The sequence below is a fragment of the Carlito syrichta genome, unplaced genomic scaffold (assembly GCF_000164805.1).
Source record: "Carlito syrichta isolate Samal-C Ts95f unplaced genomic scaffold, Tarsius_syrichta-2.0.1 Scaffold308144, whole genome shotgun sequence".
Lineage (NCBI taxonomy): Eukaryota > Metazoa > Chordata > Mammalia > Primates > Tarsiidae > Carlito > Carlito syrichta.
The window spans coordinates 25209-49139 of NW_007252240.1; the positions used below are offsets into that span (position 1 = coordinate 25209).

Below are 23931 nucleotides of genomic sequence, written 5' to 3' on the forward strand. Positions count from 1 at the left end.
CCCGCGGGCTCAGGCAATCCACTCACTCACCTCAGCCTCCCAAAGGCACGGGATTACAGGCTGAGCCACCGAGCCCGGCTGACTTTTTTTTTTTTTTATTGGAACTTATTTATCTTTTAGTTTTTCTTTTTTTTGAATTGAAGTCTCACTCTGTGGCCCAGGCTACAGTGCCGTGGCATACTCGTTGGCACCCCAGTGTCGACCTGCTGGGCTCCATCGATCCTTCCACCTCAGCCTTTCAAGTAGCGGGAACTACAGGTGCATGCTAGCATGCCTGGCTAATTTTTTGATTTATTGTAAAGATGAGGGCTTGCCAAGTTGTCCAGACTGTTCTCGAACCTGTGGGCTCAGGCAATCCACTCACCTCAGCCTCCCAAAGTGCTGGGATTACAGGTTTGAGCCACCATGCCCGGCCTTTGCCAAAGTTTATTAGCTAGTAAATAATGGGGTAAGAACAAACATGGCACTTAGACTTTAAGCCCTGTTCAGTTAACACTACACAAACTGCTTTAAGTATTACTTTAGAAAAATTGATGTTTTTAAAGATTACTGAAATGTTCAAATAGGAATAGACACTTAAATTATTTTAAATAATTAAAATTATGATTAAAATATTTGTATATGAAATAATCTGCTATATTTTAGGATAAAGTGTAGGAAATAAATAATGCAAATTTTATTTAGGAGCATTTATTCAGAGTTAAAATTGTTATATGAAAACTAAGGGGATACATTAAGAATTTTCTATATGAGGTAATTTGAAAAAAATGAAGAAGAACAAGGAAGGGTCTACAAAAACTATGGGCTTTTTCTCTCCCCTTGAGAGACTACCTTTAAAAAATGGCAGCAGTAACTTATTTGTCAGTGACTGAGTTCATGTGTCTGGACTCTCAGAACAGCCAGAGCTCCAGCTGCCCCTCTTCCTCCTCCTCCTAGGGATCCATGTGATCACAGTGGTGGGGAACCTGGGTATGATCACACTGATTGGGTTCAGTTCACACCTGCACACCCCCATGTACTATTTCCTTAGCAATCTGTTCTTCATTGATCTCTGCCATTCTATTCTCTTTACCCTAGAAATACTTGTGAACTTTGTGACAGAGAAAAACATCGTCGCTAAATTGAACGAAAGACTCAGTTCTATCTCTACCTCGTGTTTGCTATTGCAAAATGTCCCATGGTAGCTGCAAAGGCCTATGACTGCATGTTAATACAGATTATTGCTATGTATAAATATTTACCATAAATGATAATGTTAGAATTGGCAGGGAATTCACTTGTAGGAAAATTATTGTAGGAAAATTAGACAACTGGGGAACTGTCAAGTGCATTTTTCCCTCCATAGTGGATCCCTGAGAAATGAAAATCCTTGGAGAGTTTTTGTTTCCATGTTATATATTACCTGGTATATCTAAACCCAGAGCAAATCTTTACAGCACAGCAATCAGAACCGTTCAGTGACTGTGAACGGTAAGGATGTTTGCTATCCTGAAGCTGCAGAAACGTAAACTGAAAAGTTATAATCAGAAATGCTAACCTGTGATGCAGACCAGCTTCAAAGCGACTCTGAGACTGAGGGCTAGGCCCTACCTTCTCAATACTAAAGGTTGCAAAATGCTGGGTACCTGACTTTCAGCACCTGCGTTAGGGTCATTGTTCTCCAAGTCAAAGACAGCAAGATGCAAATCAATTGGGCATTGAATTGTTTCAGACAGTGGAAAGGTGAGTGTATTCATCAGTTGCTTGTGATTTAAGACCACTTGATCTGGAGGTAACATTCATGAAAACTCAGGTGTATATTCCTTAATATCTTCATATATTAAGTTATTCGTAAAACTGTTTTAAACTTCTTACAGCATGCCAGTCATCTTGCTGGATGGATAGAAGATAAACGCGTGGTCCATCACCTGGCTTATTGTATAGCTCAGTCTAAAATGTGCTATTTAGAAATGAGTTCTTTGAGCTTGTGGAAAGGTCCAACTTGTACAATAAACTGATAAATGTTTCCAAGATGACTTCAATTGAAGTGAGATTCGAAAAGAAGCAAATATTTGCCAGACAACAAAGAAAAGGTGTTAGTAAGACTATGTCATGTGAAGAACAGCTAATGAAAAGGCAGACAACAAAGTGAATGTGAGGGGAAAAAAGCCAAATGTTTTTGTAGCAAAGGAAGGAAATTACAGGGTAAACAGGGACAAAAGATATTGTGAATTTGTGTACTTTATCCTAAATGTAATTAAGAAAATATTTTCATCAGTTTTCCTGAAAGTAAAACATCATGAGGTTCTGTCCATTGTATTTTAATGACTAGGAATAAGTAGCACACCTCCTATCTAAGAACTCAAATATTAGAAAATTTTTTCTTATATTGGTTAAAGAATGTATCTTAAATCTTTCAAATACGACACACAAGGTTAAAACCACATCTCTTTGCTTCTCTTAAGATACATGAAATACCTGCTAATTATCCCATTATCTTTAAATACTTTTCAAGCTCTTGACAGCTTCAGTGTGCCTTCCATCTTGTCAATATTCTTTTTGTAAATGAAATTCCACAATGAAACACTCCAGATGTAATATAAGTGTGGAACAGTGCTTCCTAATCTCATGAGCACATAGAAATAAAAATATTAATATGGGATACTGGGGTTAGTGGATGAGTCAGCTTGAAGCTGATGGTGACAAGTTTAGAGGCTCTCAATGCCACAGGTTTATATGCAATACCCCAAAGGCTAAGGCTTAATACTTCAGCACCATTATGAACGTTTTCTGACATTCTAGTTCTATGGCTATGAAAGCTATGTTATAGATCTTATGTGAATTGTTAGTCACCATAGTCTACCCATTGTATTTTTGTAAATGAAATCTCTATTTCCCATTGCTTTATCCATCACCTACTATTCTATAGACTTCAGTGAGTTAATAACAAATGACTTCTTCATGGTATCTAGAAGTTAACAGATATTTTCTTTTCTAAATTTCACCTTGCTTGTTTTATTTATTTTCAGTATCTCGATATATTTTTCTGTTTTTTTAATAGTCATATATGGCTGAAGTTATAGTAATTTGGGAATATTGTTTGCCAAAGGATGTACTTGTACCATACCATGGGGGATTGCCAATTCCCAAGTCCAAGTTTAACTCACTGAAAGAAAATTTCACCAAGTTTAATTCCACAGAACTCTTTCCAAATGTACTCCCTACTATCATAATTACAACTCAAGTAATCAAAACTAAATAAGTGAAAGAGTAAGAGAAAAATCATTTTATTTTATTTTAGTTTTTTTTTATAATCAGTATTTTTTATTATGATGCTATGGGGTACAGTTAAGGGTTAGGTATACAGATATGTTTCATTCAGGCACCCTATTGATAAGAGGTGCTTCCCCATCCTCAGACAGATATTTGCTTGTTAATCCCATCTCCCCCCCCATAGTTTCCCACTACTGTCAGTCATTTTCTTATAGTATTAGATTGGATGTTCAAGGTACATTATATGAGTGAGAACATGTGATACTCGGACCTTTGTTTTTGTGAGAGGTCACTCAGTATTATAGACTCTAGTTCCATCCAGGTTGCTGCAAAATTCACGATTTTGTTCTTTTTTATGGCTGCATAGTATTCCATTGCACGTTTTTTTAATCCAGTCCTCTTTTGATGGGCAGCATGGTTGCTTCCAGGTTCTTGCTATTGTGAACAATGCTGCGATAAACATACGTGTGCAGGTGTCTTTTTTATAGAGTGATTTGTGTTCTTCCAGATATATTCCCAGTAGGGGGATTGCGGGGTTGTATGGGAGGTTGATATTTAAAGCTTTTAGGAAGCGCCACACTGCTTTCCACAGAGGTTGCACTAGTTTGCACTCCCACCAACAGTGTAGAAGTGTTCCCTTGAGAAAAAGTATTTTATATTCATGATGTTATGTTTTTTGAAATTGCATAATTGACAAGCTCACTTAACTGGCTTTGGCCAGATCTCTAATTGCTACTGTCATATACAACCAATTTTTAATAAGCAAGATTGACTACAATAGATAGGAAGCCCTATCTTTTAAATTTGTCCTTATGTTAGTAAAGGAGCATCATTTGTTTCACAAGCCAAGGTATTTTTCAGAGCCTCATATTGATTCTATAGTGATTAGAGTAGGACAAGTAAATAATAGAAAAGACACTTTAAAGTAAATAAAAAATCAAATATATTTAGCTTTGGAGCTCCTAATTAATTAGGGAAACCAATCAAGTTTTATGCCTGTCTAACTTTAGTTCAATTTTATTGCCACATTATACCTCATTACAGTGAATATTATGCTTAATAACAAGTCTCTACAGCAATATTTTTCTTCTTAACACAGCCCTGTTGGAATGTATTAATAATTATTCACCTATTGATTATATTGGCTATTTTTTCTAGTTTAATTTCATCTGTAAATTATGTGATCATATATTTATATCTTAATTTTAACTAAATTATTGAAAAATGAATAATAGAGAGTATAGAATTAGATGATGAGTTCCATTAGCACAGGAAATGTGTCATTTCACTTTTTATACATTTTGGCCTCAGCCCAGTGTCTGGCTCCTTGTCTCTCAGTAATGTTTGTTGAAAACAAAACAAAACAAAACAAGAGAGCTAAAGAGAGAAGGAGAAAGAAAGGGAGGGAAGCAGCTGGGCACAGGGAGAATTTCAGATGAACTAGAAAGAAAATGTTTATGAGAGCTATTCTACAGTGACTAACCTGTCTCCAGGGAGCAGGACTTAAAGCATAGGGAGGTGATTCAGGAACTTTTGTTTTTCTTTATAATCATGTTTGTATTTTACAATTTATCATGTTTCTTAAATGCCATGATTTCCCAGATGACTCTGATGATGAACTGTATCGGGAAATCCCTGGATTAATATGCATTCTTTGTGTTCAAATGTGTTCAACATTTACTGTAAAGCAACCGCCACATTACTCTATCTTACAAGCATATTAGAAAGCCTATGTTATCAGCTTGTGTGAAACAAAGGTGAACTGTGTCTATGGCATATCCACACTTAGCAATGGAAGCAATGGCTTTGATATAAAATTCCCTGATTTGAGAAAAGCTAGATTCTAGAAAGAAAGGCATTTACTGATTCTATATAAGAATGCAAGTGAGGACAGATTCAAGGGGAAAGCAATATAGTGCTTGAAGCCTAGCACATTATGATAGCCACTTTGACTTTCTAGAGCAGGGTACTCCAACCCATTGGCCATGATCAGTACTGGCCAATGACTTATTAGGAACCGAACTGCACAGAAGGAGATAAGCAGCGGGAGAGCAAGAGAATCCTCAGCTGTATTTACAGTCGCGCCCCATCATTCACATTACTGCCTGAGCGCCACCTCTTGTCTCATCAGCAGCAGCATTAGATTCTCTTTGTAGCGTGAACTCTACTGTGAACTGCACATGTGAGGGATCTGGATTGCACGCTCCCTAGGAAAATCTGATGCTTGATGATCTGAGGTGGAGCTGAGGCCTTGATGCTAGCGCTGGGGAGCAGCTGCAAATAGAAATCAACATTAGCAGTGAGGTTTGACTGCACAGAGACCATAATAAATCAATTGCTTGCAGACTTATATCAAAAGTGAGTTGATGTACTTCAATTGCACAGCTGTATCTGGTAGCAGGCTTTAAGTCAAAGAGCCTTATTTTAGTCCACACGTGGCCTGCTCACTATTTTACTTACCACTTCCCTCTTTGTCTCTTTTTTTCTTTAATGGTGAGTTGTATAATTATTTCATTATATATTACAATGTAATAATAATAAAAATAAAGTGCACAATAAATGTTACACGCTTGAATCATTCCCAAACCATCCCCTCTCCACCGGGCCATGGAAAAATTGTCTTCCACGAAACTGGTCCCTGATGCCAAAAACGTTAGGTTGGGACCATTGTTCTAGAGTACAATAACCTTTTGATCTCCAATATCCTGACTCTATTCCAGTATCAGACTAAGCTAAATTTTTTATAAATCCTAAGAGATTGCCAGAAGTAGCCAATAGTTCCTTCCTTACTTTGTTGGTGTCATTAATGTTGACTATCCCTTTAAATATTACATCCAGAATGTGGATTATGTTGAGTCTATCCATAAGTTTAAGAGACAATATCTTTACAATATTGAGTCACCAAATTATGAATATGGCAAATCTCTTTCTTAAGGATATATTTAATATATGTTGATTGTTTTAAAGTTTCAGTGAATAAGCATTGTGTATATTTTTTTAGATTTATTCCTAAATATTTGATGATAAGTTGTTGCTATTTCATGTTTCTATTATTATATCTTTATTTTATTTGTAGTTTTTAATATAAGCATACCAAAAGAACAAATTGAATAACATGAAGAATGATATGAATGCAAACACTAACCAAAAATAAATCTGTAATGATATGAAAATATTAGAGAAAGGAGAATTTAAGCAAGATATATTACTAAGTATAAAATAGGTCATTCCATAATAATAAAGATCTTAATCCAAGGTTGGAATGACTAAATGAAAAATTAAAAAATCAGAAAGTTTAGTGAGACATTGACATACTTTGCTAAATAGTTATTAAAACAGCAGACAAAAAAACACTATGCGTATAGAATATCTAAACAACATAATTAATGATTTATACATAATTGAAATATGTATACCACATGACCCTGCAAAAACAGACAACATATTCATTAAGATGCATTGGAAATATTTATGAAAATAACCATCTGCTGTATTATAAAGAAAAACTCAGCAATTTCTAATAATTTAGATTATGTCTATTGATTACAATAAAACTATCACATGTTTATAAGAAGAAATAGTTAAAAGTAAAAAAAAGTCGAACATATGTGAAGTTGCCATTTAATTCTATATAATCCATGGGACAGAAGCAGAAATAATAAAATATTTTAAATTAAATAATATTGTAAATATGATATATCAAAACTTGTGAAATGTAGCTAGAGTGGGGTTTTGAGGAAAATGTATACCTTATATGTACATGTCAGGAAAGAATGAAAGTTGAATGATTAATTCAAGTTTCCACTTCAAGTGGTTAGGGATAAAACAGGAAATCATACCAAAGAAATATGTAAAGAATATCATAAAGGTTTTAGAAGTAACTTAAATAACAAATAAATATATCATTCATAAAATCAACATAGTTAAATATTAATTTATTAAGTTAAAACTTATAGAATGATTGCTCAAGACAAAAAAGAGCCATAAATTACTGACTTTCAGAATGAAAAAGAGAAATCACTACATAGTCTAATATTTTATTTAAATGTTAAATAAATCATTCATTCATCCCCAAAAAATCTAATTCAAAGCATTTGATGATTTTTAAAATGCGCAAATGTGTTCAAATTTCAGTTTAGGAAAGCTGAAATGAAAGATTAAATCTGAAGTGGTATTTATTAAATTAAATTAATTACTAAAAAATCCCACACAAAGAAAACCACAAGTGTAGATTGTCACACTGGTGAATACTTCCAAATGTTTAAGGTATTTGGAAGCAATCTATTTCAAAAAATATATTTTTGAGGTTCATGTTGTTTCATGTATTTGTGGTGTGTTCTTTCACAATATTGAGTAGCATTCCATTTTATATATGTATCACAAATCATTCATCAATTTATGAATATTTCAGTTGTTGCAAGTTTTGGGATTTTATGATTACAGTTGCCATGCATATTTTTGTATAAGTCTATGTGTAGACAGATATTTATGTTTTTGTTGGGTAAATACTGAGCAGCAGAATTGTTGAATTCTGACACTCATAGTGAGTGTCTTTTTAAATTTATATGCTGACAAGCTGTTTTCCAGAGCTGTTGAACAGTTTTATGCCTCTCACAAATTTTGTATAATAAATCCAGTTACTTCTCATCAACATTTGGTGTTGCCAGATTTTTTTTCTTTTAACTCATTTTAGTGTAGGTATATAGATGTGTCACTATAGTTTTAATTTGGGGGATTTTTTTTGGTGGCTAATGATATTGAGAATATTTTCATATACTTATGGACTATCCAAATATATTTTTTGTAAGGCATCTGTTCAAATATTTTTAAAAATTTGCTTGTCCTCATGTTATTAATTGCAAATATTATTTATATATTTTAGATGAAAGCCCTGTGTCAGATATATGTGTTGCCTTGGGTTTGCCTTTTCATTATTTATTTATTATTTATTTATTTATTTTGGAGTTCGAGTCTCATTTGTCACCCACACTGGAGTGCAGCAGCATGCTCCCTGCCACCGCAGCCTCGATCGGCTGGGTTCCGGCAATCCTTCCGCCTCAGCCTTCCAAGTAGCTGGAACTACAGGCGTGTGCTACCATGCCTGGCTAATTTTTGATTTATTGTAGAGATGAGGTTTGGCCACGTTGTCCGAGTGTGTCTCGAACCTGCGGGCTCAGGCAATCCACTCACCTCGGCCTCCCAAAGCACTGGGATTACAGGCTGAGCCACTGAGCCCAGCTGCCTTTTCATTTTTTAAATGGTGTCTTTTGAAAAAAGTATTTAATTTTGATAAGGTAAAATTTAACTATTTTTATACTGAGGTTTTTTTTGATGCTTGATTTACTTTTGTTTTTCTTTGTGTGTGTGTGTATGTCTATATCTTTTCTAATAAAGCTTAAACTACTCCAAGATCTCAAAGATTTGCTTCAGTGATTTCCTCCATATATTTTATAGTTTAAACTTTCTGGTCAGGTGCTGTAGCCCAAGCCTGTAACTCCAGCTTTTTGGGAGGCCGAGGAGAGAGGATTGCCTGAGGTCAAGGTTTCGAGGCCAGCCTGGGCAACTTGGTGAGTCCTCGTCTCTACAATAAATTTTTAAAAATTAGCCTTGTTGGTAGCATGCACCTGTAGTTCCAGCTGCTTGGAAGACTGAGGCGGAAGGATTGCCTGAGCCCAGCAGGTCGAGGCAGTGCTGGCCGTGAGCGTGCCACTACACTCCAGACTGGGCAACAGAGTGAGACTCCGACTCAAAAAAGAAAAAAAAAGCTTTTTGTCTACATCTGTGATTTATCTTAGGTTTTTTTCACTGTAAACATAAGATATAAAATTTTAGGTTTTCTAATATTTAATGTGATTTATAGTTCAACTCTAAGACATTTAGGTATTTGCTTTGGTGCATACAACGAGTACATTGTTCACAATTTACCAGAATAAAGGACTATATTTACAATTCTATATTATTAAAATGTATGCCTATTCTTTGCACTCCCCCCTAATTCACAAGAGTTGAAAGAGGGGAAGACAAGATCAAGGTATGAAGATTTGAATGAGTAAATATAGCTTATTTTCCAGTTGATAGAATACTGATAATAACACAACAATCATAATCTTGCTCACTTTCTTATTGATAAGTCTCTGCCAATTTTATTATTAGGTAGGTAACATTTTATTTCTCTTGTAAAAATTTGAGGTCAAGACACAAAAGAGGTTATTTAGCTTGTCCAAGGATATCATTAGAAAATGATAGAGTCAAAATATTAACACAAGCACTTTGATTTTAAGGCCTATTCATTGAACCACTTCTCATACTGCTTTCTTCAAATAATGCCAGAAGTGCTTGGCCCAGAGGCTGCAGATTAGGTAACTGTGGGCCAACCCAGCTAGTAAATTTATACAATTGCTAATAGGTATTGTTTCATAGTAACACAATTTGAAAAGATGAAGATTTTATGTATAAATCCAGATTTCTTAGAAATTACATAAAACATTAGAAAAACTGACAACAATATCTCTGTTCACCCTACCAGAAATTAACTGCAGGTAATTAAATATGACTGTCCATAGGCAGGGTTTGCTCTTTCCAAGTTGTCATCAGTTGTATTCATTTACATTATTTTCTATAAATATTTAAGGTAGCAAGTCTCACTTAGAAAACTTGGCTTGAAATTATTAAAATGTTCAAAATAAGAAAGGAATATTTTCAAAGTATTCAATAATCATAAAAATGGCTAAAACATTGGCTAAATATTTATATGAAACACATTTGTTATATTTTAAAATGCCTTAATAAATATTAATTAAGACAAACTGTACTTATTCAAAATGATCCAGGTTGTATAATCATATAGAGATCCAGGGGCTATCTAAAGCATGTCATATATATGGGGAACCCACTTTTAAATAAAGAAGTATAATGAAGCCCCTCCAACAACCATGTTTTTTTCTATTCCCTTAGGATATTGACCAGAAGTGATGGCAGCAGGAAATCATTCCTTGGTGACTGAGTTCATCCTGGCTGGACTCTCAGAACAGCCAGAGCTCCAGCTGCCCCTCTTCCTCCTCTTCCTAGGAATCTATGCAGTCACAGTGCTGGGGAATCTCAGCATGATCACACTGATAATACTCAGTTCTCACCTTCACACCCCCATGTACTATTTCCTCAGCAGTCTGTCCTTCATTGATCTCTGCCATTCCACTGTCATTACCCCCAAAATGCTGGCAAACTTTGTGACAGAGAAGGACATCATCTCCTACCCTGAATGTATGACTCAGCTCTATTTCTTCCTTGTTTTTGCTATTGCAGAGTGTCACATGTTGGCTGCAATGGCCTATGACCGCTATGTTGCCATCTGTAGCCCCTTGCTTTACAATGTCATCATGTCTTATCACCTCTGCTTCTGGCTCACAGTGGGAGTTTACTTTTTGGGCATCATTGGATCTACAGTTCATACAAGCTTTATGTTGAGACTCTTTCTGTGCAAGACCAATGTCATTAACCATTATTTCTGTGATCTCTTTCCACTCCTTGAACTCTCCTGCTCTAGCACCCACATCAATGAGTTACTGATTCTGGTCTTGAGTGCATTTAACATCCTGACTCCAGCCTTAACGATCCTTGCCTCCTACATCTTCATCATTGCCAGCATCCTCCGCATTCGTTCCACTGAGGGTAGGTCCAAAGCCTTCAGTACCTGTAGTTCACACGTCTTGGCTGTTGCTTTCTTCTTTGGATCTGCAGCATTCATGTACCTGCAGCCATCATCTGTCAGCTCCATGGACCAAGGGAAAGTGTCCTCTGTGTTTTATACTACCATCGTGCCCATGTTGAATCCCCTGATTTATAGCTTGAGAAACAAGGATGTCAAATTTGCCCTGAAGAAAATTCTCAGTAGGGCAGCATGTTTGTGAATAGAATCAATGTTATGTTGTTATATAAAAACAGGCTTTTGGTTTTCCTAAATATGCAATTTGTTAGGACTGTTGTTCAAATTTGTGGAATTTTAGCAATGTTTCCCTAGGTAATATATCTCCAAAATTACTCTTCAGTCTAATTCCTTTGAAACTATGTTGCAATGTCTATGTGTGGAGAAACACTAAGAAGAAAATCAAAAGATTCTTGAGGATTAAAGCACCCCTGGTTTTATTTTAGAAAAAACACAATCAACAACTTGAACAGTGGTGATAATGATGAAAATGGTAGTGGTAACATGCATGATTTAGATTTTATGAAATATCAAGCACTATACGCAGCATTTTAATTGGATAACTTTAATATTTTCAGCATTCCCTCAGGAAAAGTCTTAGAATTATTTTTCTTTTTAAAAAATGAAGCTTATTTAGTCAGTCAATGCTCACGATCTTAAACATCGAAAACTGTTGAGTCTAGAAAGTTTGGTTCTAGTATCTGTGATGTTACTCCAAGTGATATTTTGTCTGGATAATTATGGCTAGGTCTAAGTATTCCTGAGAATTCTCTTTTACACATCAAGCACTCCCAATTCCTTACATGACTGTGTTGCTGTACTCTATATGGCTTCATAAAGATTTGCTTTTATTTAATGTGAAAGTAATTGCTGTATGAATTCAGTTAAATATTCCACTTAATACATTTAATCATAAATTCATTTACGAATAAAACGTTTAAAGCACCTGTGATGTGCCAAACACTGTATCAATGACTTGAGATAAAGAAGAGATCAAGTCTGAGTTGGTCCATCATCTGGCTTATAGTCCAGCTCACAGCCTATAGTTATATTTTATTAAGAATTGCAGGTACCTTTTTGAGCTTGTATTCAGAAGATACAATCTAGTACAACAAGTTGAAGATGCATGTATTCCTAATGATGTAATTTTTAAATGAGACTTGGTAGAAATATAATTTTAGTGGGAAATTGGGGGATAGGATTTAGCAAGCCTATTTCATCTGAAAGGAAGCACAAACGAAAATTCAGCTAGCTGAGAGAATGTGATGTATTCTAGAAACTGAAAGGAACCAAATGTCAAATAGGTCTGGAGAATGGCAAGAGGCAGTGTGGATATTCATACTTTAACGTAAAAGCTATAAAGAAGATGCTTTTTCCAGAGTCCTGGAAAGTGGACTTCCTCTGTTTTACAGTTCAGTGTATTCGATGTTTTAGATTAAGTATGTCATTTCATTTCTAAGAACTCAAATTGTTAAAAAAAAATGTTTCATATCCAGTAATGGGTGTAACCTTAAGTCTTCCAAACACCACACACAAAGTATGTCTTTCTTCCTTTTTGGATCCTTTCAGATGTATGATGATGCCTGCTAATTGTCCTCTTACCTTAAAATATTTTCATGTTTTTCATAGCTTCTGTGTGTTTTTTGTCTTGTTGATGTCCCTCCTTACAAGGGACATTCATAACAAAAAACAAAATTCTGACTATAATGTAAGTGTAGCACAGTCCTTCCTAGACTCATTGCCCACATAGAAAATGGTAATATTTGTTTAACACGAGACCTTAGAATAGTTATGTCCATTCATAACATTCCAATTCTGTGGAACTCAACTTGAGAAGCTCTTAAGAAGATTATTGCCTGTTCTTTTTTTTTTTTTTTTTTTGAGTTGGAGTCTCACTCTGTTGCCCAGACTGGACTGCAGTGGCCGCTCTGCAGACTCAACCTGCTGGGCACCGGCGATTCTTCCGCTTCAGCCTTCTGAGTAACTGGAATTACAGGCACGTGCTACCATACCCGGCTGATTTTTGATTTATTGTAGAGATGAGGTCTCTCCAAGTTGCCCTGGGCGGATCTCGAACTCAGGGGCTCAGGCAATCCACTAACCTCAGCCTCCCAAAGCGCAGGATTACAGGCTGAGCCACTGAGCCCATTCTATTCCAGACACTGTATTCTCATAATTGTAATCTAAAAAAAAATCAATTTATTAATCAGACATTTACTTTATTGGTCTAATGAGTTAGTAAAGAACTTAGTCTCTTTTTTGATGTAGATTACAAACAAAACATGTACAGTATGCAAAAAAAATAAATTAAGAATTTAAATATTTGCACTGCTTAATTTCAACTTACTTAACTATTTTCTCATCCTAGACCCATTTTCCCAATAGATGTAGTCCCTTTTGGCCAAGATCATAATAATAACATAAAGGGTTTTGTTGACCACATGGTATGCATCATACCTACCAGGGAGTTAGCGATCTCCAAGGCCAAGTTTAACTGAGAAAGGGAAAATTTCACAGAGAGAGTTGAAGTTTCAACTGCTTTTTAAAAACTGTATGCTCAACCATTCTCTTTAGGATTCAGATAAGTAAAAGGGCAGAAGAGGGAAAAAAGGGAAGGACAATGAAAGGAAAGGAATTAGGGAAAGTAAAAAGGATGAGAGAAGGAAAACAAAAAGATTGAGGTTTCAAGCTCTTCACTTGAAGCACGACACTACACTGGCTTTGGTTTCTGAATCTAGTAATTAAAAAACTGGGCTGTTTATCAGAATCATTTAATAGTTTTGTTTGCTTGTTTGCTTTAAATTATTTTGATTTGGAAAGTCTAGATCTGTAAAACTATCACTTGAAGGTTCTGATTCACTAATTCTGTTCTTGGAGTAGGAAAAATCTGTATTAGCAATTTTTCCTGGTAGTTGAGAAAAACTTCAAAGTTGATGAACAAAATGTTCTGAAATATTTTTACATTTCCAGTCTATGAAATGAATTAAAATAAAATACAAGTATCAAATAATAGAAGAGAGGTGACATGATGGTAATGCTTTAACTAGAGTAACTCCACATATAACAGAAAGTTGAGGTAATGTTCAAAGTTGCTAATTCTGAGAAAGGCAACGGGAAGAAATTATTTAGAGTTATAAAAGTAACCTTCAGAAGAATAAAAACAGAAACTGTTCATTGGAGCTGATCTACAGAGATCTTGTCTCTGAGAAATAGGACTAAGAGTATAAAGAAGGTAACAGGAATTTTTGCTTTTTATTATAATTGTGTTTAGAGCTTTATATTCATCATTTTTGTAAATACTACCATCTCTCTAGATGATTCTGATTATCGGCCAAGTCAGAAAATCCTTGAGTTCATCACCACTGTTTGTGTTCAAATACATTCATCTATATCAGCCTATAAATCAACCAGCCCACATAACTTTGTCTTATCTACAGCATATTATGTGAGCCTGTGCCACCTGCCTGTATAATTTGCAATATCATACTCATCTTGAGTAACTAAAATAAGGCTTTGACGTCATTTTTTTTGACATGAGACAAGTTAGATTCTAGAAAGGAAGGCATTTACTGATGCCATATGTGAATGTTAAGTGGATTCACATATGAGGAGAAAGGAGTATAATAGCATAAAGGATAGCATATCCTTCACATGTTATTTATATGGATATTCTATTAGGGGTTTCAGTTGAAGCATTGTTCTCCTCACTATAAAGCTTTGTATAAATCAGGTATCTGGATATGGGTATAAATCTGATTTTGAAATCTGCACTTTATCTACTAGACTGAACTTAAACCAATATGATATATATCATGTCTTATAATGTGCCAGCACCATACGATAGTATAATCCATAGAATTATGTTATATAAGGTTGTTATGGCTATTTTGCCTATATGCATTTCCATGTGAAGTTTATGGCAATCTACCAAAAATACTATTGAAATTTTAATTTAGGGAGTAGTGGGAGTAGTGGCTCATGCCTATAATTCCAGCACTTTGGGAGGCCAAGGTAAGAGGATTGACTGAGCTCACAAGTTCAACTGGGCAACTTGAGATCTCTTCTCTACAATCAATCAAAAAAAAAAAAAATTAGCCAGGCATGGTGGAGCATGTCTACAGTTCCAGCTACTTGGAAGGCTGAGATGGAAGGATCACAGGTTGAGACTGTGGTGGCCGTGAACGTGCCACTGCACTCCAACCTGTGGCGACAAAGTAAGAATCCAATTCAAAAAACAAACAAAAAATGGACTATATTGAATTTAAAGGTGAATATGGAGAAGCTTTATATCTTCATAATACTGCATATTCTAATTCATGAAAATGGTAAATATCTCCTTTAATTAAGATTATCTTGAATATTTATCAATAATTATAATTTATAATAATAATAAATATAAAATATAATATAGTAATGTTTATAATAATAATTTATAATTTTTAGGCTATACATATACATTTTTGTATATTTATTTCTAGGTATTTGATTCCAAATTGCTGCTATTTTATGTGACATTATTATTATTTTTTAATTTTAAAGATGTGGGGTACAATTTAGGGTTAAGTATACAAACATTCATTATGCAAGTATCCTCGTTGATGAGGTGTACCCATCTTTCCTGGCAGAATTCTACTACTGCCAATCCTGTCCCCTCGCCCCCAGCAATTTCCCACTACTGACAATCTTTTTGTTATAGTATTATGATAATTGTTCAAAGTCCATTTATGAGTAAGAACATGGGATACTCAGTTCTTTGTTCCTGTGATAGTTCCTAGTATTGTAGACTCTCAATCCATCCAAGGTGCTCTGAAGTTCATAATTTTGTCCTTCTTTATGTGACATGATTTAAGAAAATCTTTTATTTGTATTTGTTTCATCTTTTAAAAACACATTTTAATATAAGAACATAGAAAGTTTCAAAAAGAAAGAATTAAAAGTCATATGCCACGCAAACTCTAACCAGTAAAAATAGTTTTAGTATTCTAGTATCCGCACAGAAACTTTAAGCATGATGCTTTACTAGATATTAGAAAAACATTCCATAATGATAACTGGTTAAGTAAGTTACCTAAAACAGGAGTCCTTGGGATCTTAAATTTGTATATAACCAAAAGCATAAACACCAAATTTTAAAGCAAAAATGTTAATAAAATTCAGTGATAAATCAAAATTTGTGGGAGACTTAGTGTATAGTCCTCTGTCAGTGGAATATACACTAAATTTAAACAGAAAACCAAAGATATAATCACTATGGATATAAAAGACAAACAACACAATGATGAATTACATGTAACTTAAGAATTATAGACCATACAACTCCTAAAGGGCACAAAACATATTTTTTCAAGTGTACTTGAAATATTTACAAAAATTAACCATGTGTTTCAAGAGTTAAAAGAAACTTCAACAAATTTCAAAAATTGAAATAAAGTGTGTATTGATCACTATGAAATTAGATTTTCTTGAGTCCAATTGTCTAAAAATTAATGATATGTTTTAAATAATCCATGGTACAAAAATAGTTTAAAATTAATTTCAAAATATTTACACTGAACTATATTAATAATTTAAAACATTAAAATAAGTGAAATGCAGCTAAAGTGGTGCCTTGAGGGAAATTTATACCTTGTAAGTGGATGTTCTAAAAAGGAGGAAGATAATCATTTAAGATTTATTTAAAGAATTTTCTCTTTAGGAAAAGAGCAGGAAAGTATACACAAAAATGTATAAAGACAATGGAATACTTAACTCATTAATAATAGTTTAAATAAAAATATACACAATATTTTGCAAATCAACATAATATAAAGTTTGTTATGATTGATTAATAAAACTGAAATTTCTAGCATAACTAATCAAGATAAAAAAAGAAGAAACATAAAATACTGACTTTAGGAAAAAAGAGGCAGAAAATATTGCCTAGACTGCAAACATTAACAAAAAAAGTATAAAAACCATTTAATAATTTTCAAAATGTGTGAATATCTTGAATTATCAGTTTAGGAGAGTTGAAAAGAAAGACAAAAAATCTCAATAATTGTTAACCATTTAAGAAATTTAGTCTGTTACTTAAATCTGAACAAAAAGAGTGTCAAAGATCCACATTGCTTTACTAGTGAATACTTCCAAATATTGAGGGTAACTTCTGTGCAAACTATTTCAGAAATAGAGAGGGAAAATTTTCTAAATCTTCTACAAATTCATTTCTGAAAAAAAAATTGCAAGAAGGAAAAATTAGGAATCATCTCTTTTGTGATTATAGAGAATATAATCACCATATAATTTTGTAAAGCTTTCATAAGCTCCTAAAAAGAATATGTGTTCAATGCTGTGAATGACAGGGATGTATAGACAGACACATAAAGAGATTATACCAAAATTTATGAATCTTGTTGAGGTCTTTATTTATTTACTTATTTGTTTGTTTGTTTAACTCAGAGTCTTACTCTATCACCCAGGTTGTAGTGCAGTGACAGGCTCACTGCTACGGCAGCCTCGACATGCTGTGTTCAGGCAACCCTTCTACCTCGGCCTTCCAAGTAGCTGGAACTATAGGTGCATGTGACCACAACCAGCTAATTTTATTTTGAATTGTAGAGACGAGGGCTCCCCAAGTTGCCCACGCTAGTCTTGAACCCTTGGACCCAGGCAATCCTCTTTCCTCTGTTTCTCAAAGTGCTGGGATTACAGGTGTGAGCCACCACACCTGGCTAGGTCTTGTTTATTTTTGCTAATTGTTTATAAAAAATTTTTATTAAAGATTATTAATTTATTTTTTATTGACATATTTTATCAAGATTATGAACGTATAATTTTATCAAGTTTGCATCAAGAATGGAAGTACCTATTTTAAGTGTAAAATTCACTTGTCAAACTAAATGAGTGTTGACAAACTCATACACTGCACTTCAATGAAACCAGCATCTCATTATTAAAACCATTTCATCATCTTAAAGGTTCCAAAGGGTGAAGAGTATTCCATCCTATGCATATACCACAATTCATTTATCTGTTCATTGGTTTAATAATTGGGCTGTTTCTAGTTTGAGGTTGTTAGTAAAAATGTTTTCATGTACATGTTTGTACATTTCATTGTATAGATGTATGTTTACATTGCTCTTGAGTAAACACTGAAGAGCAGAATTGTTAGGTCATATTCTAAGTATATGACTGATTTTTCTCAGACACTGCCAAGCAGCTTTCCAATGCAGTTAGATGATAGATGTCACACCTCTTCTCATCAGTTGCTCCATACCCTCGTCAAATTTTGCTATTATAAGTTTTTGTTTGCTGTTTAGTTTCTTTTTCTTCATTCTTTTATTCTGTGTTTTTTGTTTGTTTGTTTGTGTTCCTTTTTGTTTTTGACCACTTCGGTGTGTGTATAGTGGTAGTCATTATGTATTTGTTTCAATTTCCTAATAAGTAATTATTCATGTGCTCATTGACTTCCTGCACATCTTCTCCTGTGACATGTATGTTCAAATAATCTTTTAACATTTTAATTTGGGGGATTGTTTTTATATTATTGTCTGGTCAATATTATTTATATATTTTGTATGAAAGTCCACAATTGTATATATGCTTTGTCAATGGCTTGCTTTTAATTTTCTTAATGGCATTTTTTGAAGAGCAATTTTTAATTTGGACAAAATGCAATTTACCAATATTATGTGGTTAATTTGTGTGTATGCACAAAATATGTGTGTATCCTTCGAACTCTTAGATCGCCCAATAATGAGGATTTTCTTTAGTGTTTCTTTCTTAGAAGCTTAAGCTTATTGTTTATGCTTGTTTTTTGTTTAAGAGTCTAAATTTTTTGGTATGAGTAGAATATTTTAGATTTGGGGGTTATCTTTTTTAATTCAGGTGTAATTCATTTAGAATTTCACTTTAATGTATAAGATAATAAAAATCATCATTTTGTTACTTAATATTATAGAAGACTGCATTTATAATTCGACATTCCCATATTCTATGACTTTACCATCAGATCCTCCTAGGTAACAAAATTAAAAAGAGAAGAAAGGAAATGTTTAAACATTGTTTCTGTATTTTGAAGTACATAATTATCCCTTATTTTCCAATTGATGTATGTTATAAATAACATCAACAAATATTATTTTCAGAGTGCTAAACATGTGCAAGTTAGCACTGTTTTACTTATCACAGTCAGCTTGTGAATGATAGGGTCAGAATACAAACACAGTCACTTTGACATTAAAGCTTTTTCAATTAACACTACACAAACTGCTTTAAGCATTACCTTAGAAAAACTGATGATTATCCAATTATAAATAATCGAAATAGAGAATAGACACTGAACTTATTTTAATGAGTATAATTATGATTAAATATTTTTATATGATAATTTGTTATGTTTTAGGTTGATATGTAGGAAATATTTAAATAATGCAAATTCTACTTAAATTTATCCAGAATTAAAATTGTTATATGGAAACTAAGGTGATACATCAAGAATTTTCTATATGAGTTACCTTGAAAAAATGAAGAACGAGGAAGTGTTTCCAAATTACATGTCTTTTTCTCTCCCCTTGAGATACTACCCTAAAAAATGGCAGCAGTAAATTATTATTCAGGGACTGAGTCCATCTGACTGGACTCAGAACAACCAGAGCTCCAGCTACCCCTCTTCCTTTTCCTAGGAGTACATGTGTTCACGGTGGTGGAGAACCTGGGCATGATCACAATAATTGGGCTCAGTTCTCACCTGCACACCCCCTTGTACTATTTCCTCAGCAGTCCCTCATTGATTTCTGCCATTCCGCTGTCATTACCCCAGAAATACCGGTGAACTTTGTGACAGAGAAAGGCGTCATCTTCTAAATTGAATGTTTGACTCAGCTTTACCTCATTTTTACTATTGCAGAATGCCCCATCCTGTATGCAATAGCATATAACTGCTATGTTGCCATCTATAGCCCCTTGCTGTACAGTGTTATCATGTCCTATCAGGTCTGCTTTTCCATGATGTAAAGGGTGTATATTATAGGCTTGGTCTGTGCATCAACTCATACAGGCTTCAGATTCATGGTTCAATTCTGTAAATTTGATGTGATCAACTGTTATTTCTCTGATTTTTCCTAAAGCATTCCTGTTCTAGTTACCTGTATTAACAAATTACTAATTCTATGTCTTGGTGCATTTAACTTCTTTGTATCCAGTCTGACCATTCTTGGCTCTTACATCTTTACTGTGGCCAGCATCTTTCACATTCACTTCACTGAGGGTAGATTCAAAGCCTTCAGTCCTTGTAGCTTCTGATGTTGGCTGTTGCGGTCTTTTTGGCTCTCCAGCATTCATGTACCTGCAGGTATACTCTGTCAGCTCCATGGACCAAGGGAAAGTTTCTCTATGTTTTGTACTATTTTTGTGTCCATGCTGAACACCCTAATCTACAGTTTGAGGAATCAATGTTGTCCTTAAGAGAATGCTACAGAGAAAAACATTATCTTAAACAGAAATAATAAAAGGATGATTTATTAAACCTAACTTATTGACTATACATTGTATAAATGCATCTGTCAATATTTTTCCTCATTTAGTGAGATTCTGTTGCCAATATTTCTTTTTCCCATTACATTTGATTGATATTTTATATGTATGATTGAGACATAGATTAGAAAAAATATTTGGAGTAACATAGGAACAAAGACCAATTAATGTCAACATCAGCACCTTACCTCCTTTGTATAAAACAGATAAAAACTCAACTCAGTCTTCAACCATAATGAAAATACCATCTTTAAACCTCCTTTAGTCTATTCATTCAAAAAATAACATAGATCATTGCAGTATGACAGTATTGCTGTAATCTCTAACTTTTGCTCAACTTTAATCTGCAATAGTCTCTTTTCTGTCCTATCCCTCTGTATGCCTTATGTTTCTTATTTTTTTCTATCTCTTTCTTTTGCACCAATCAGAAATTTGAAATCTGAGTTACATACCCATGTATGTGTTGTGGTTGTCCAATCCAAAATGTGATCTGCTCTGTCCTTTTCAATTCTAATTTGTAGTTGTCTGCTGTCCAATGCTGTGGACTATAATCTGTGATGGGATTGTTAAAAATGTCTTTGTTGATGGGAACATCAAATACTGGGGACTTCTAAAGAAGAGAAGAAAAGAGAGAGGTAAGGGTTGAAAATCCACCCACTGGGTACTATGCTTACCATGTGGTGACAGGCTCAATAGAAGCCCAAACCTCACCATCATGCAATATATTCATGTAGTAAAACCTGCACATATGCCCCTTGAATCTAAAATAAAATAAAAATGAAAAAGACATTTTTGTTGATTTTAAATGTGCTGCTATAGTAAAACCACTAATCCAGACCTTCCTCAATCCGTAAAGATAATCAAGTCTAATGTTTTACATTGTATTTTTAGAACTTCCAATATGTCTCTGTCCATATAGTTTTTCAAAAAACATTTCATTTCCTTGATTAATGTTCAATGTAAGACTCCATCTCATCTTTTTTTAATTTAAAAAAATAAGTGGAAAAAATGAGAACGTATTAACTTTTTCCAAGTTAAATATTTCCTTTAATTGTAAAAATTGAGCAGTAGGATTTTGATCAATAAGGAGTCCCAAAAGTTAACTATTGTATCAGTTCTCTAAATTTTATATCCTGATACCTGAAATACAATGGAAACTAGATTTGACTTTACAATAACTTATTTAAGTTACCTATTTGCACATAAAATAAAATTACACATATTTATGTACAAGAAAATAAAGTGTTAATTATTTAAAATTTTTATACTTATTATCAGTAAGATATAATTTGTCAGGATATGCCTGGTCCTCTAAAATCTGCTTATCATCTTGCATTCAGAACTCAAATGACTGGCTAAGAACTTGTAAATGCAGAATCTCAAATACTACTTAGACCAGACCTGTTGCAACAGAATCTGCAGTTTACTACAGATCATCCCTGTGCACAAATATTTACCAGCAATTGTCAATGTTAAAATCAACAAGGAATTCACTTGTAGGAAAATTAGATAACTGAGGAAATGTTAAGTGCAATAGTTTTTGTCTTATTGTTTTGCTTGTTGGTTTGTTTTTTATATTGATCCTTGAGAAATCAAAATCCTTATAGAGTATTTGTCTCCATGTTATTTGGTACCTGGAATATCTAAACCCAGGGCAAATCTTCATAGCACCGCAATCAGAACTGCTCAGGTGACTGTGAAAGCTGAGGATGTTTGCTACCCTAAGCTGCAGAAACATAAACTGAAGTTATAATTAGAAACACTGACCTGTGATGCAGACCAGCCTGAAAGTGACTCTGAGACAGAGCTATTCCTTACCTTCTCGACACTAAAGATTGCAGTATGCTGGGTACCTATGACTTTCAATACCTGCATTAGGCTCATAGTTCTCCAACTCAAAAACAGCACATTGCAAATAAATTGGGCATCAGATTTTCTAGGCAGTAGAAAGGTGAGTACATTCATCAGTTGCTTGTTACTTGAGGTTACTTGAGACTATTAAACTGGAAATAATCTTTGTGAAAACTTAGGGAATATTCCGTTTTATCTTTATTTATTCAATTATTCATAAAATATTGTTTCAAACCGCTTACAATATGCCAGCAAATTTACTGGGGGTGGGGGTGGGGGGAGACCAAAAAGAGTAACTGTGGTCCATCATCTGGCTTACAGTATAGTTCAGTTTAAAAATGTATTACTAAGAGTTTTCTGAGCTTGTAGTAGAAAAGTCCAGTGGATAACAATAACTTGAAGAATGTTTCCATGATAACTTCAATTTAAATGAGATTTTTAAAAAAGTAAATATTTACCAGACAACAGAGAAAAAAGTGTTGGTAAGACTATCTCAGAAGAAAAAGCAGATAGCTAAATGAATGTGAAAAAAAAAGTCAAAAGTTTTTGTAGCATAGGAGGAAGAATATAGAACCTGAGTGAAGAGGAATAGGAGACAGTATGAATTTGTGTACTTCATCTTAATTGTAATTAAGGAAATCTTTTCATTAATGTCCCTGAAAGTAAATCATCATCTGATTTCTGGCTCAAAGTAATTTTATTACTTTGAAAATGTAGTAAATTCCACTTTTAATTATCGCAGTGTTGTTCACAATAGCAAGAACCTGGAAACAGCCATGCTGCCTATCAAAAGAGGACTGGATTAAAGAATGTGGTACATATACACGATGGAATACTACGCAGCCATAAAAAAGAACAAAATCATGAATTTCGCAGCAACCTGGATGGAACTAGAGTCTATAATACTGAGTGACCTCTCACAGAAACAAAGATCCGAGTATCACATGTTCTCACTCATATAATGGACCTTGAACATCCAATGTAATACTATAAGAAAATGACTGACGGTACTGGGAAACTATGGGGGGGAGGGGGATGGGATTAACAGTCGCAAATATTTGTCTGGGGATGGGGAAACACCTCTTATCAACAGGGTGCCTGAATGAAACGTAATTGTACACCTAACCCTTAACTGTACCCCACAAAACCATAATAAAAAATATTGATTAATAAAAAAAAAGAACTCAAATATTAGAATATTTTTTCTGATTTAAGATTTAAGGGATTTAGCTTAAATCTTTCAAATGCCATAAACAAATTAAAATCTCTTCCCTTTACTTCTTTTAGAATACATAAAAATGCCTGCTAACTAACTCAATTTTGCCCTCCAATATTTTCCAAACTATAGACAGCTTATGTGTCAATCTCCTTTTTGTAAATGTACATCCACAATGAAACACTGAACTCCAGATATTATATAAGTGTGGAACAGTACTTCTTAATCTCATAAATATATAGAAATTGTCATAATAATATGGAATAATGGGGTTAGTGAATGGGTCAACTTGTGACTGATGGAGATGAGTTGAAGGCTATGAATGTCAAAGGTTTATCTGCAGTACTCCAAGGGCTAAGGTTCAATATCTCAGCACTTTTTTTTTTTTTTTTTAGTT

The 23931-nt window shown here is 34.0% G+C and overlaps 2 protein-coding genes and 1 pseudogene across 2 annotated transcripts in view; all 3 read left to right on the forward strand.

Annotated features, from left to right (window-relative positions):
* Positions 1-1891, forward strand: part of LOC103267473 (olfactory receptor 8G1-like) — a 10986-nt gene extending 9095 nt beyond the window's left edge. Inside the window, exon 2 of the mRNA XM_021716063.1 lies at positions 1857-1891. Coding sequence (XP_021571738.1) covers positions 1857-1891 — 35 coding nt within the window. The remainder of the gene's footprint in view (positions 1-1856) is intronic.
* Positions 1892-10138: 8247 nt separating this feature from the next.
* Positions 10139-11159, forward strand: LOC103267474. Its single transcript, XM_008065068.1, has one exon. The coding sequence runs from the start codon at positions 10224-10226 to the stop codon at positions 11157-11159; it is 936 nt and encodes a 311-aa protein (XP_008063259.1). The 5' UTR covers positions 10139-10223.
* Positions 11160-15199: 4040 nt separating this feature from the next.
* Positions 15200-20429, forward strand: LOC103267475 (annotated as a pseudogene).
* Positions 20430-23931: the final 3502 nt, after the last annotated feature.

Coding starts and splice junctions, on each gene's coding strand:
- LOC103267474 (XM_008065068.1), top strand. CDS start 10,224: ATGGCAGCAGGAAATCATTCCTTGGTGACTGAGTTCATCCTGGCTGGA.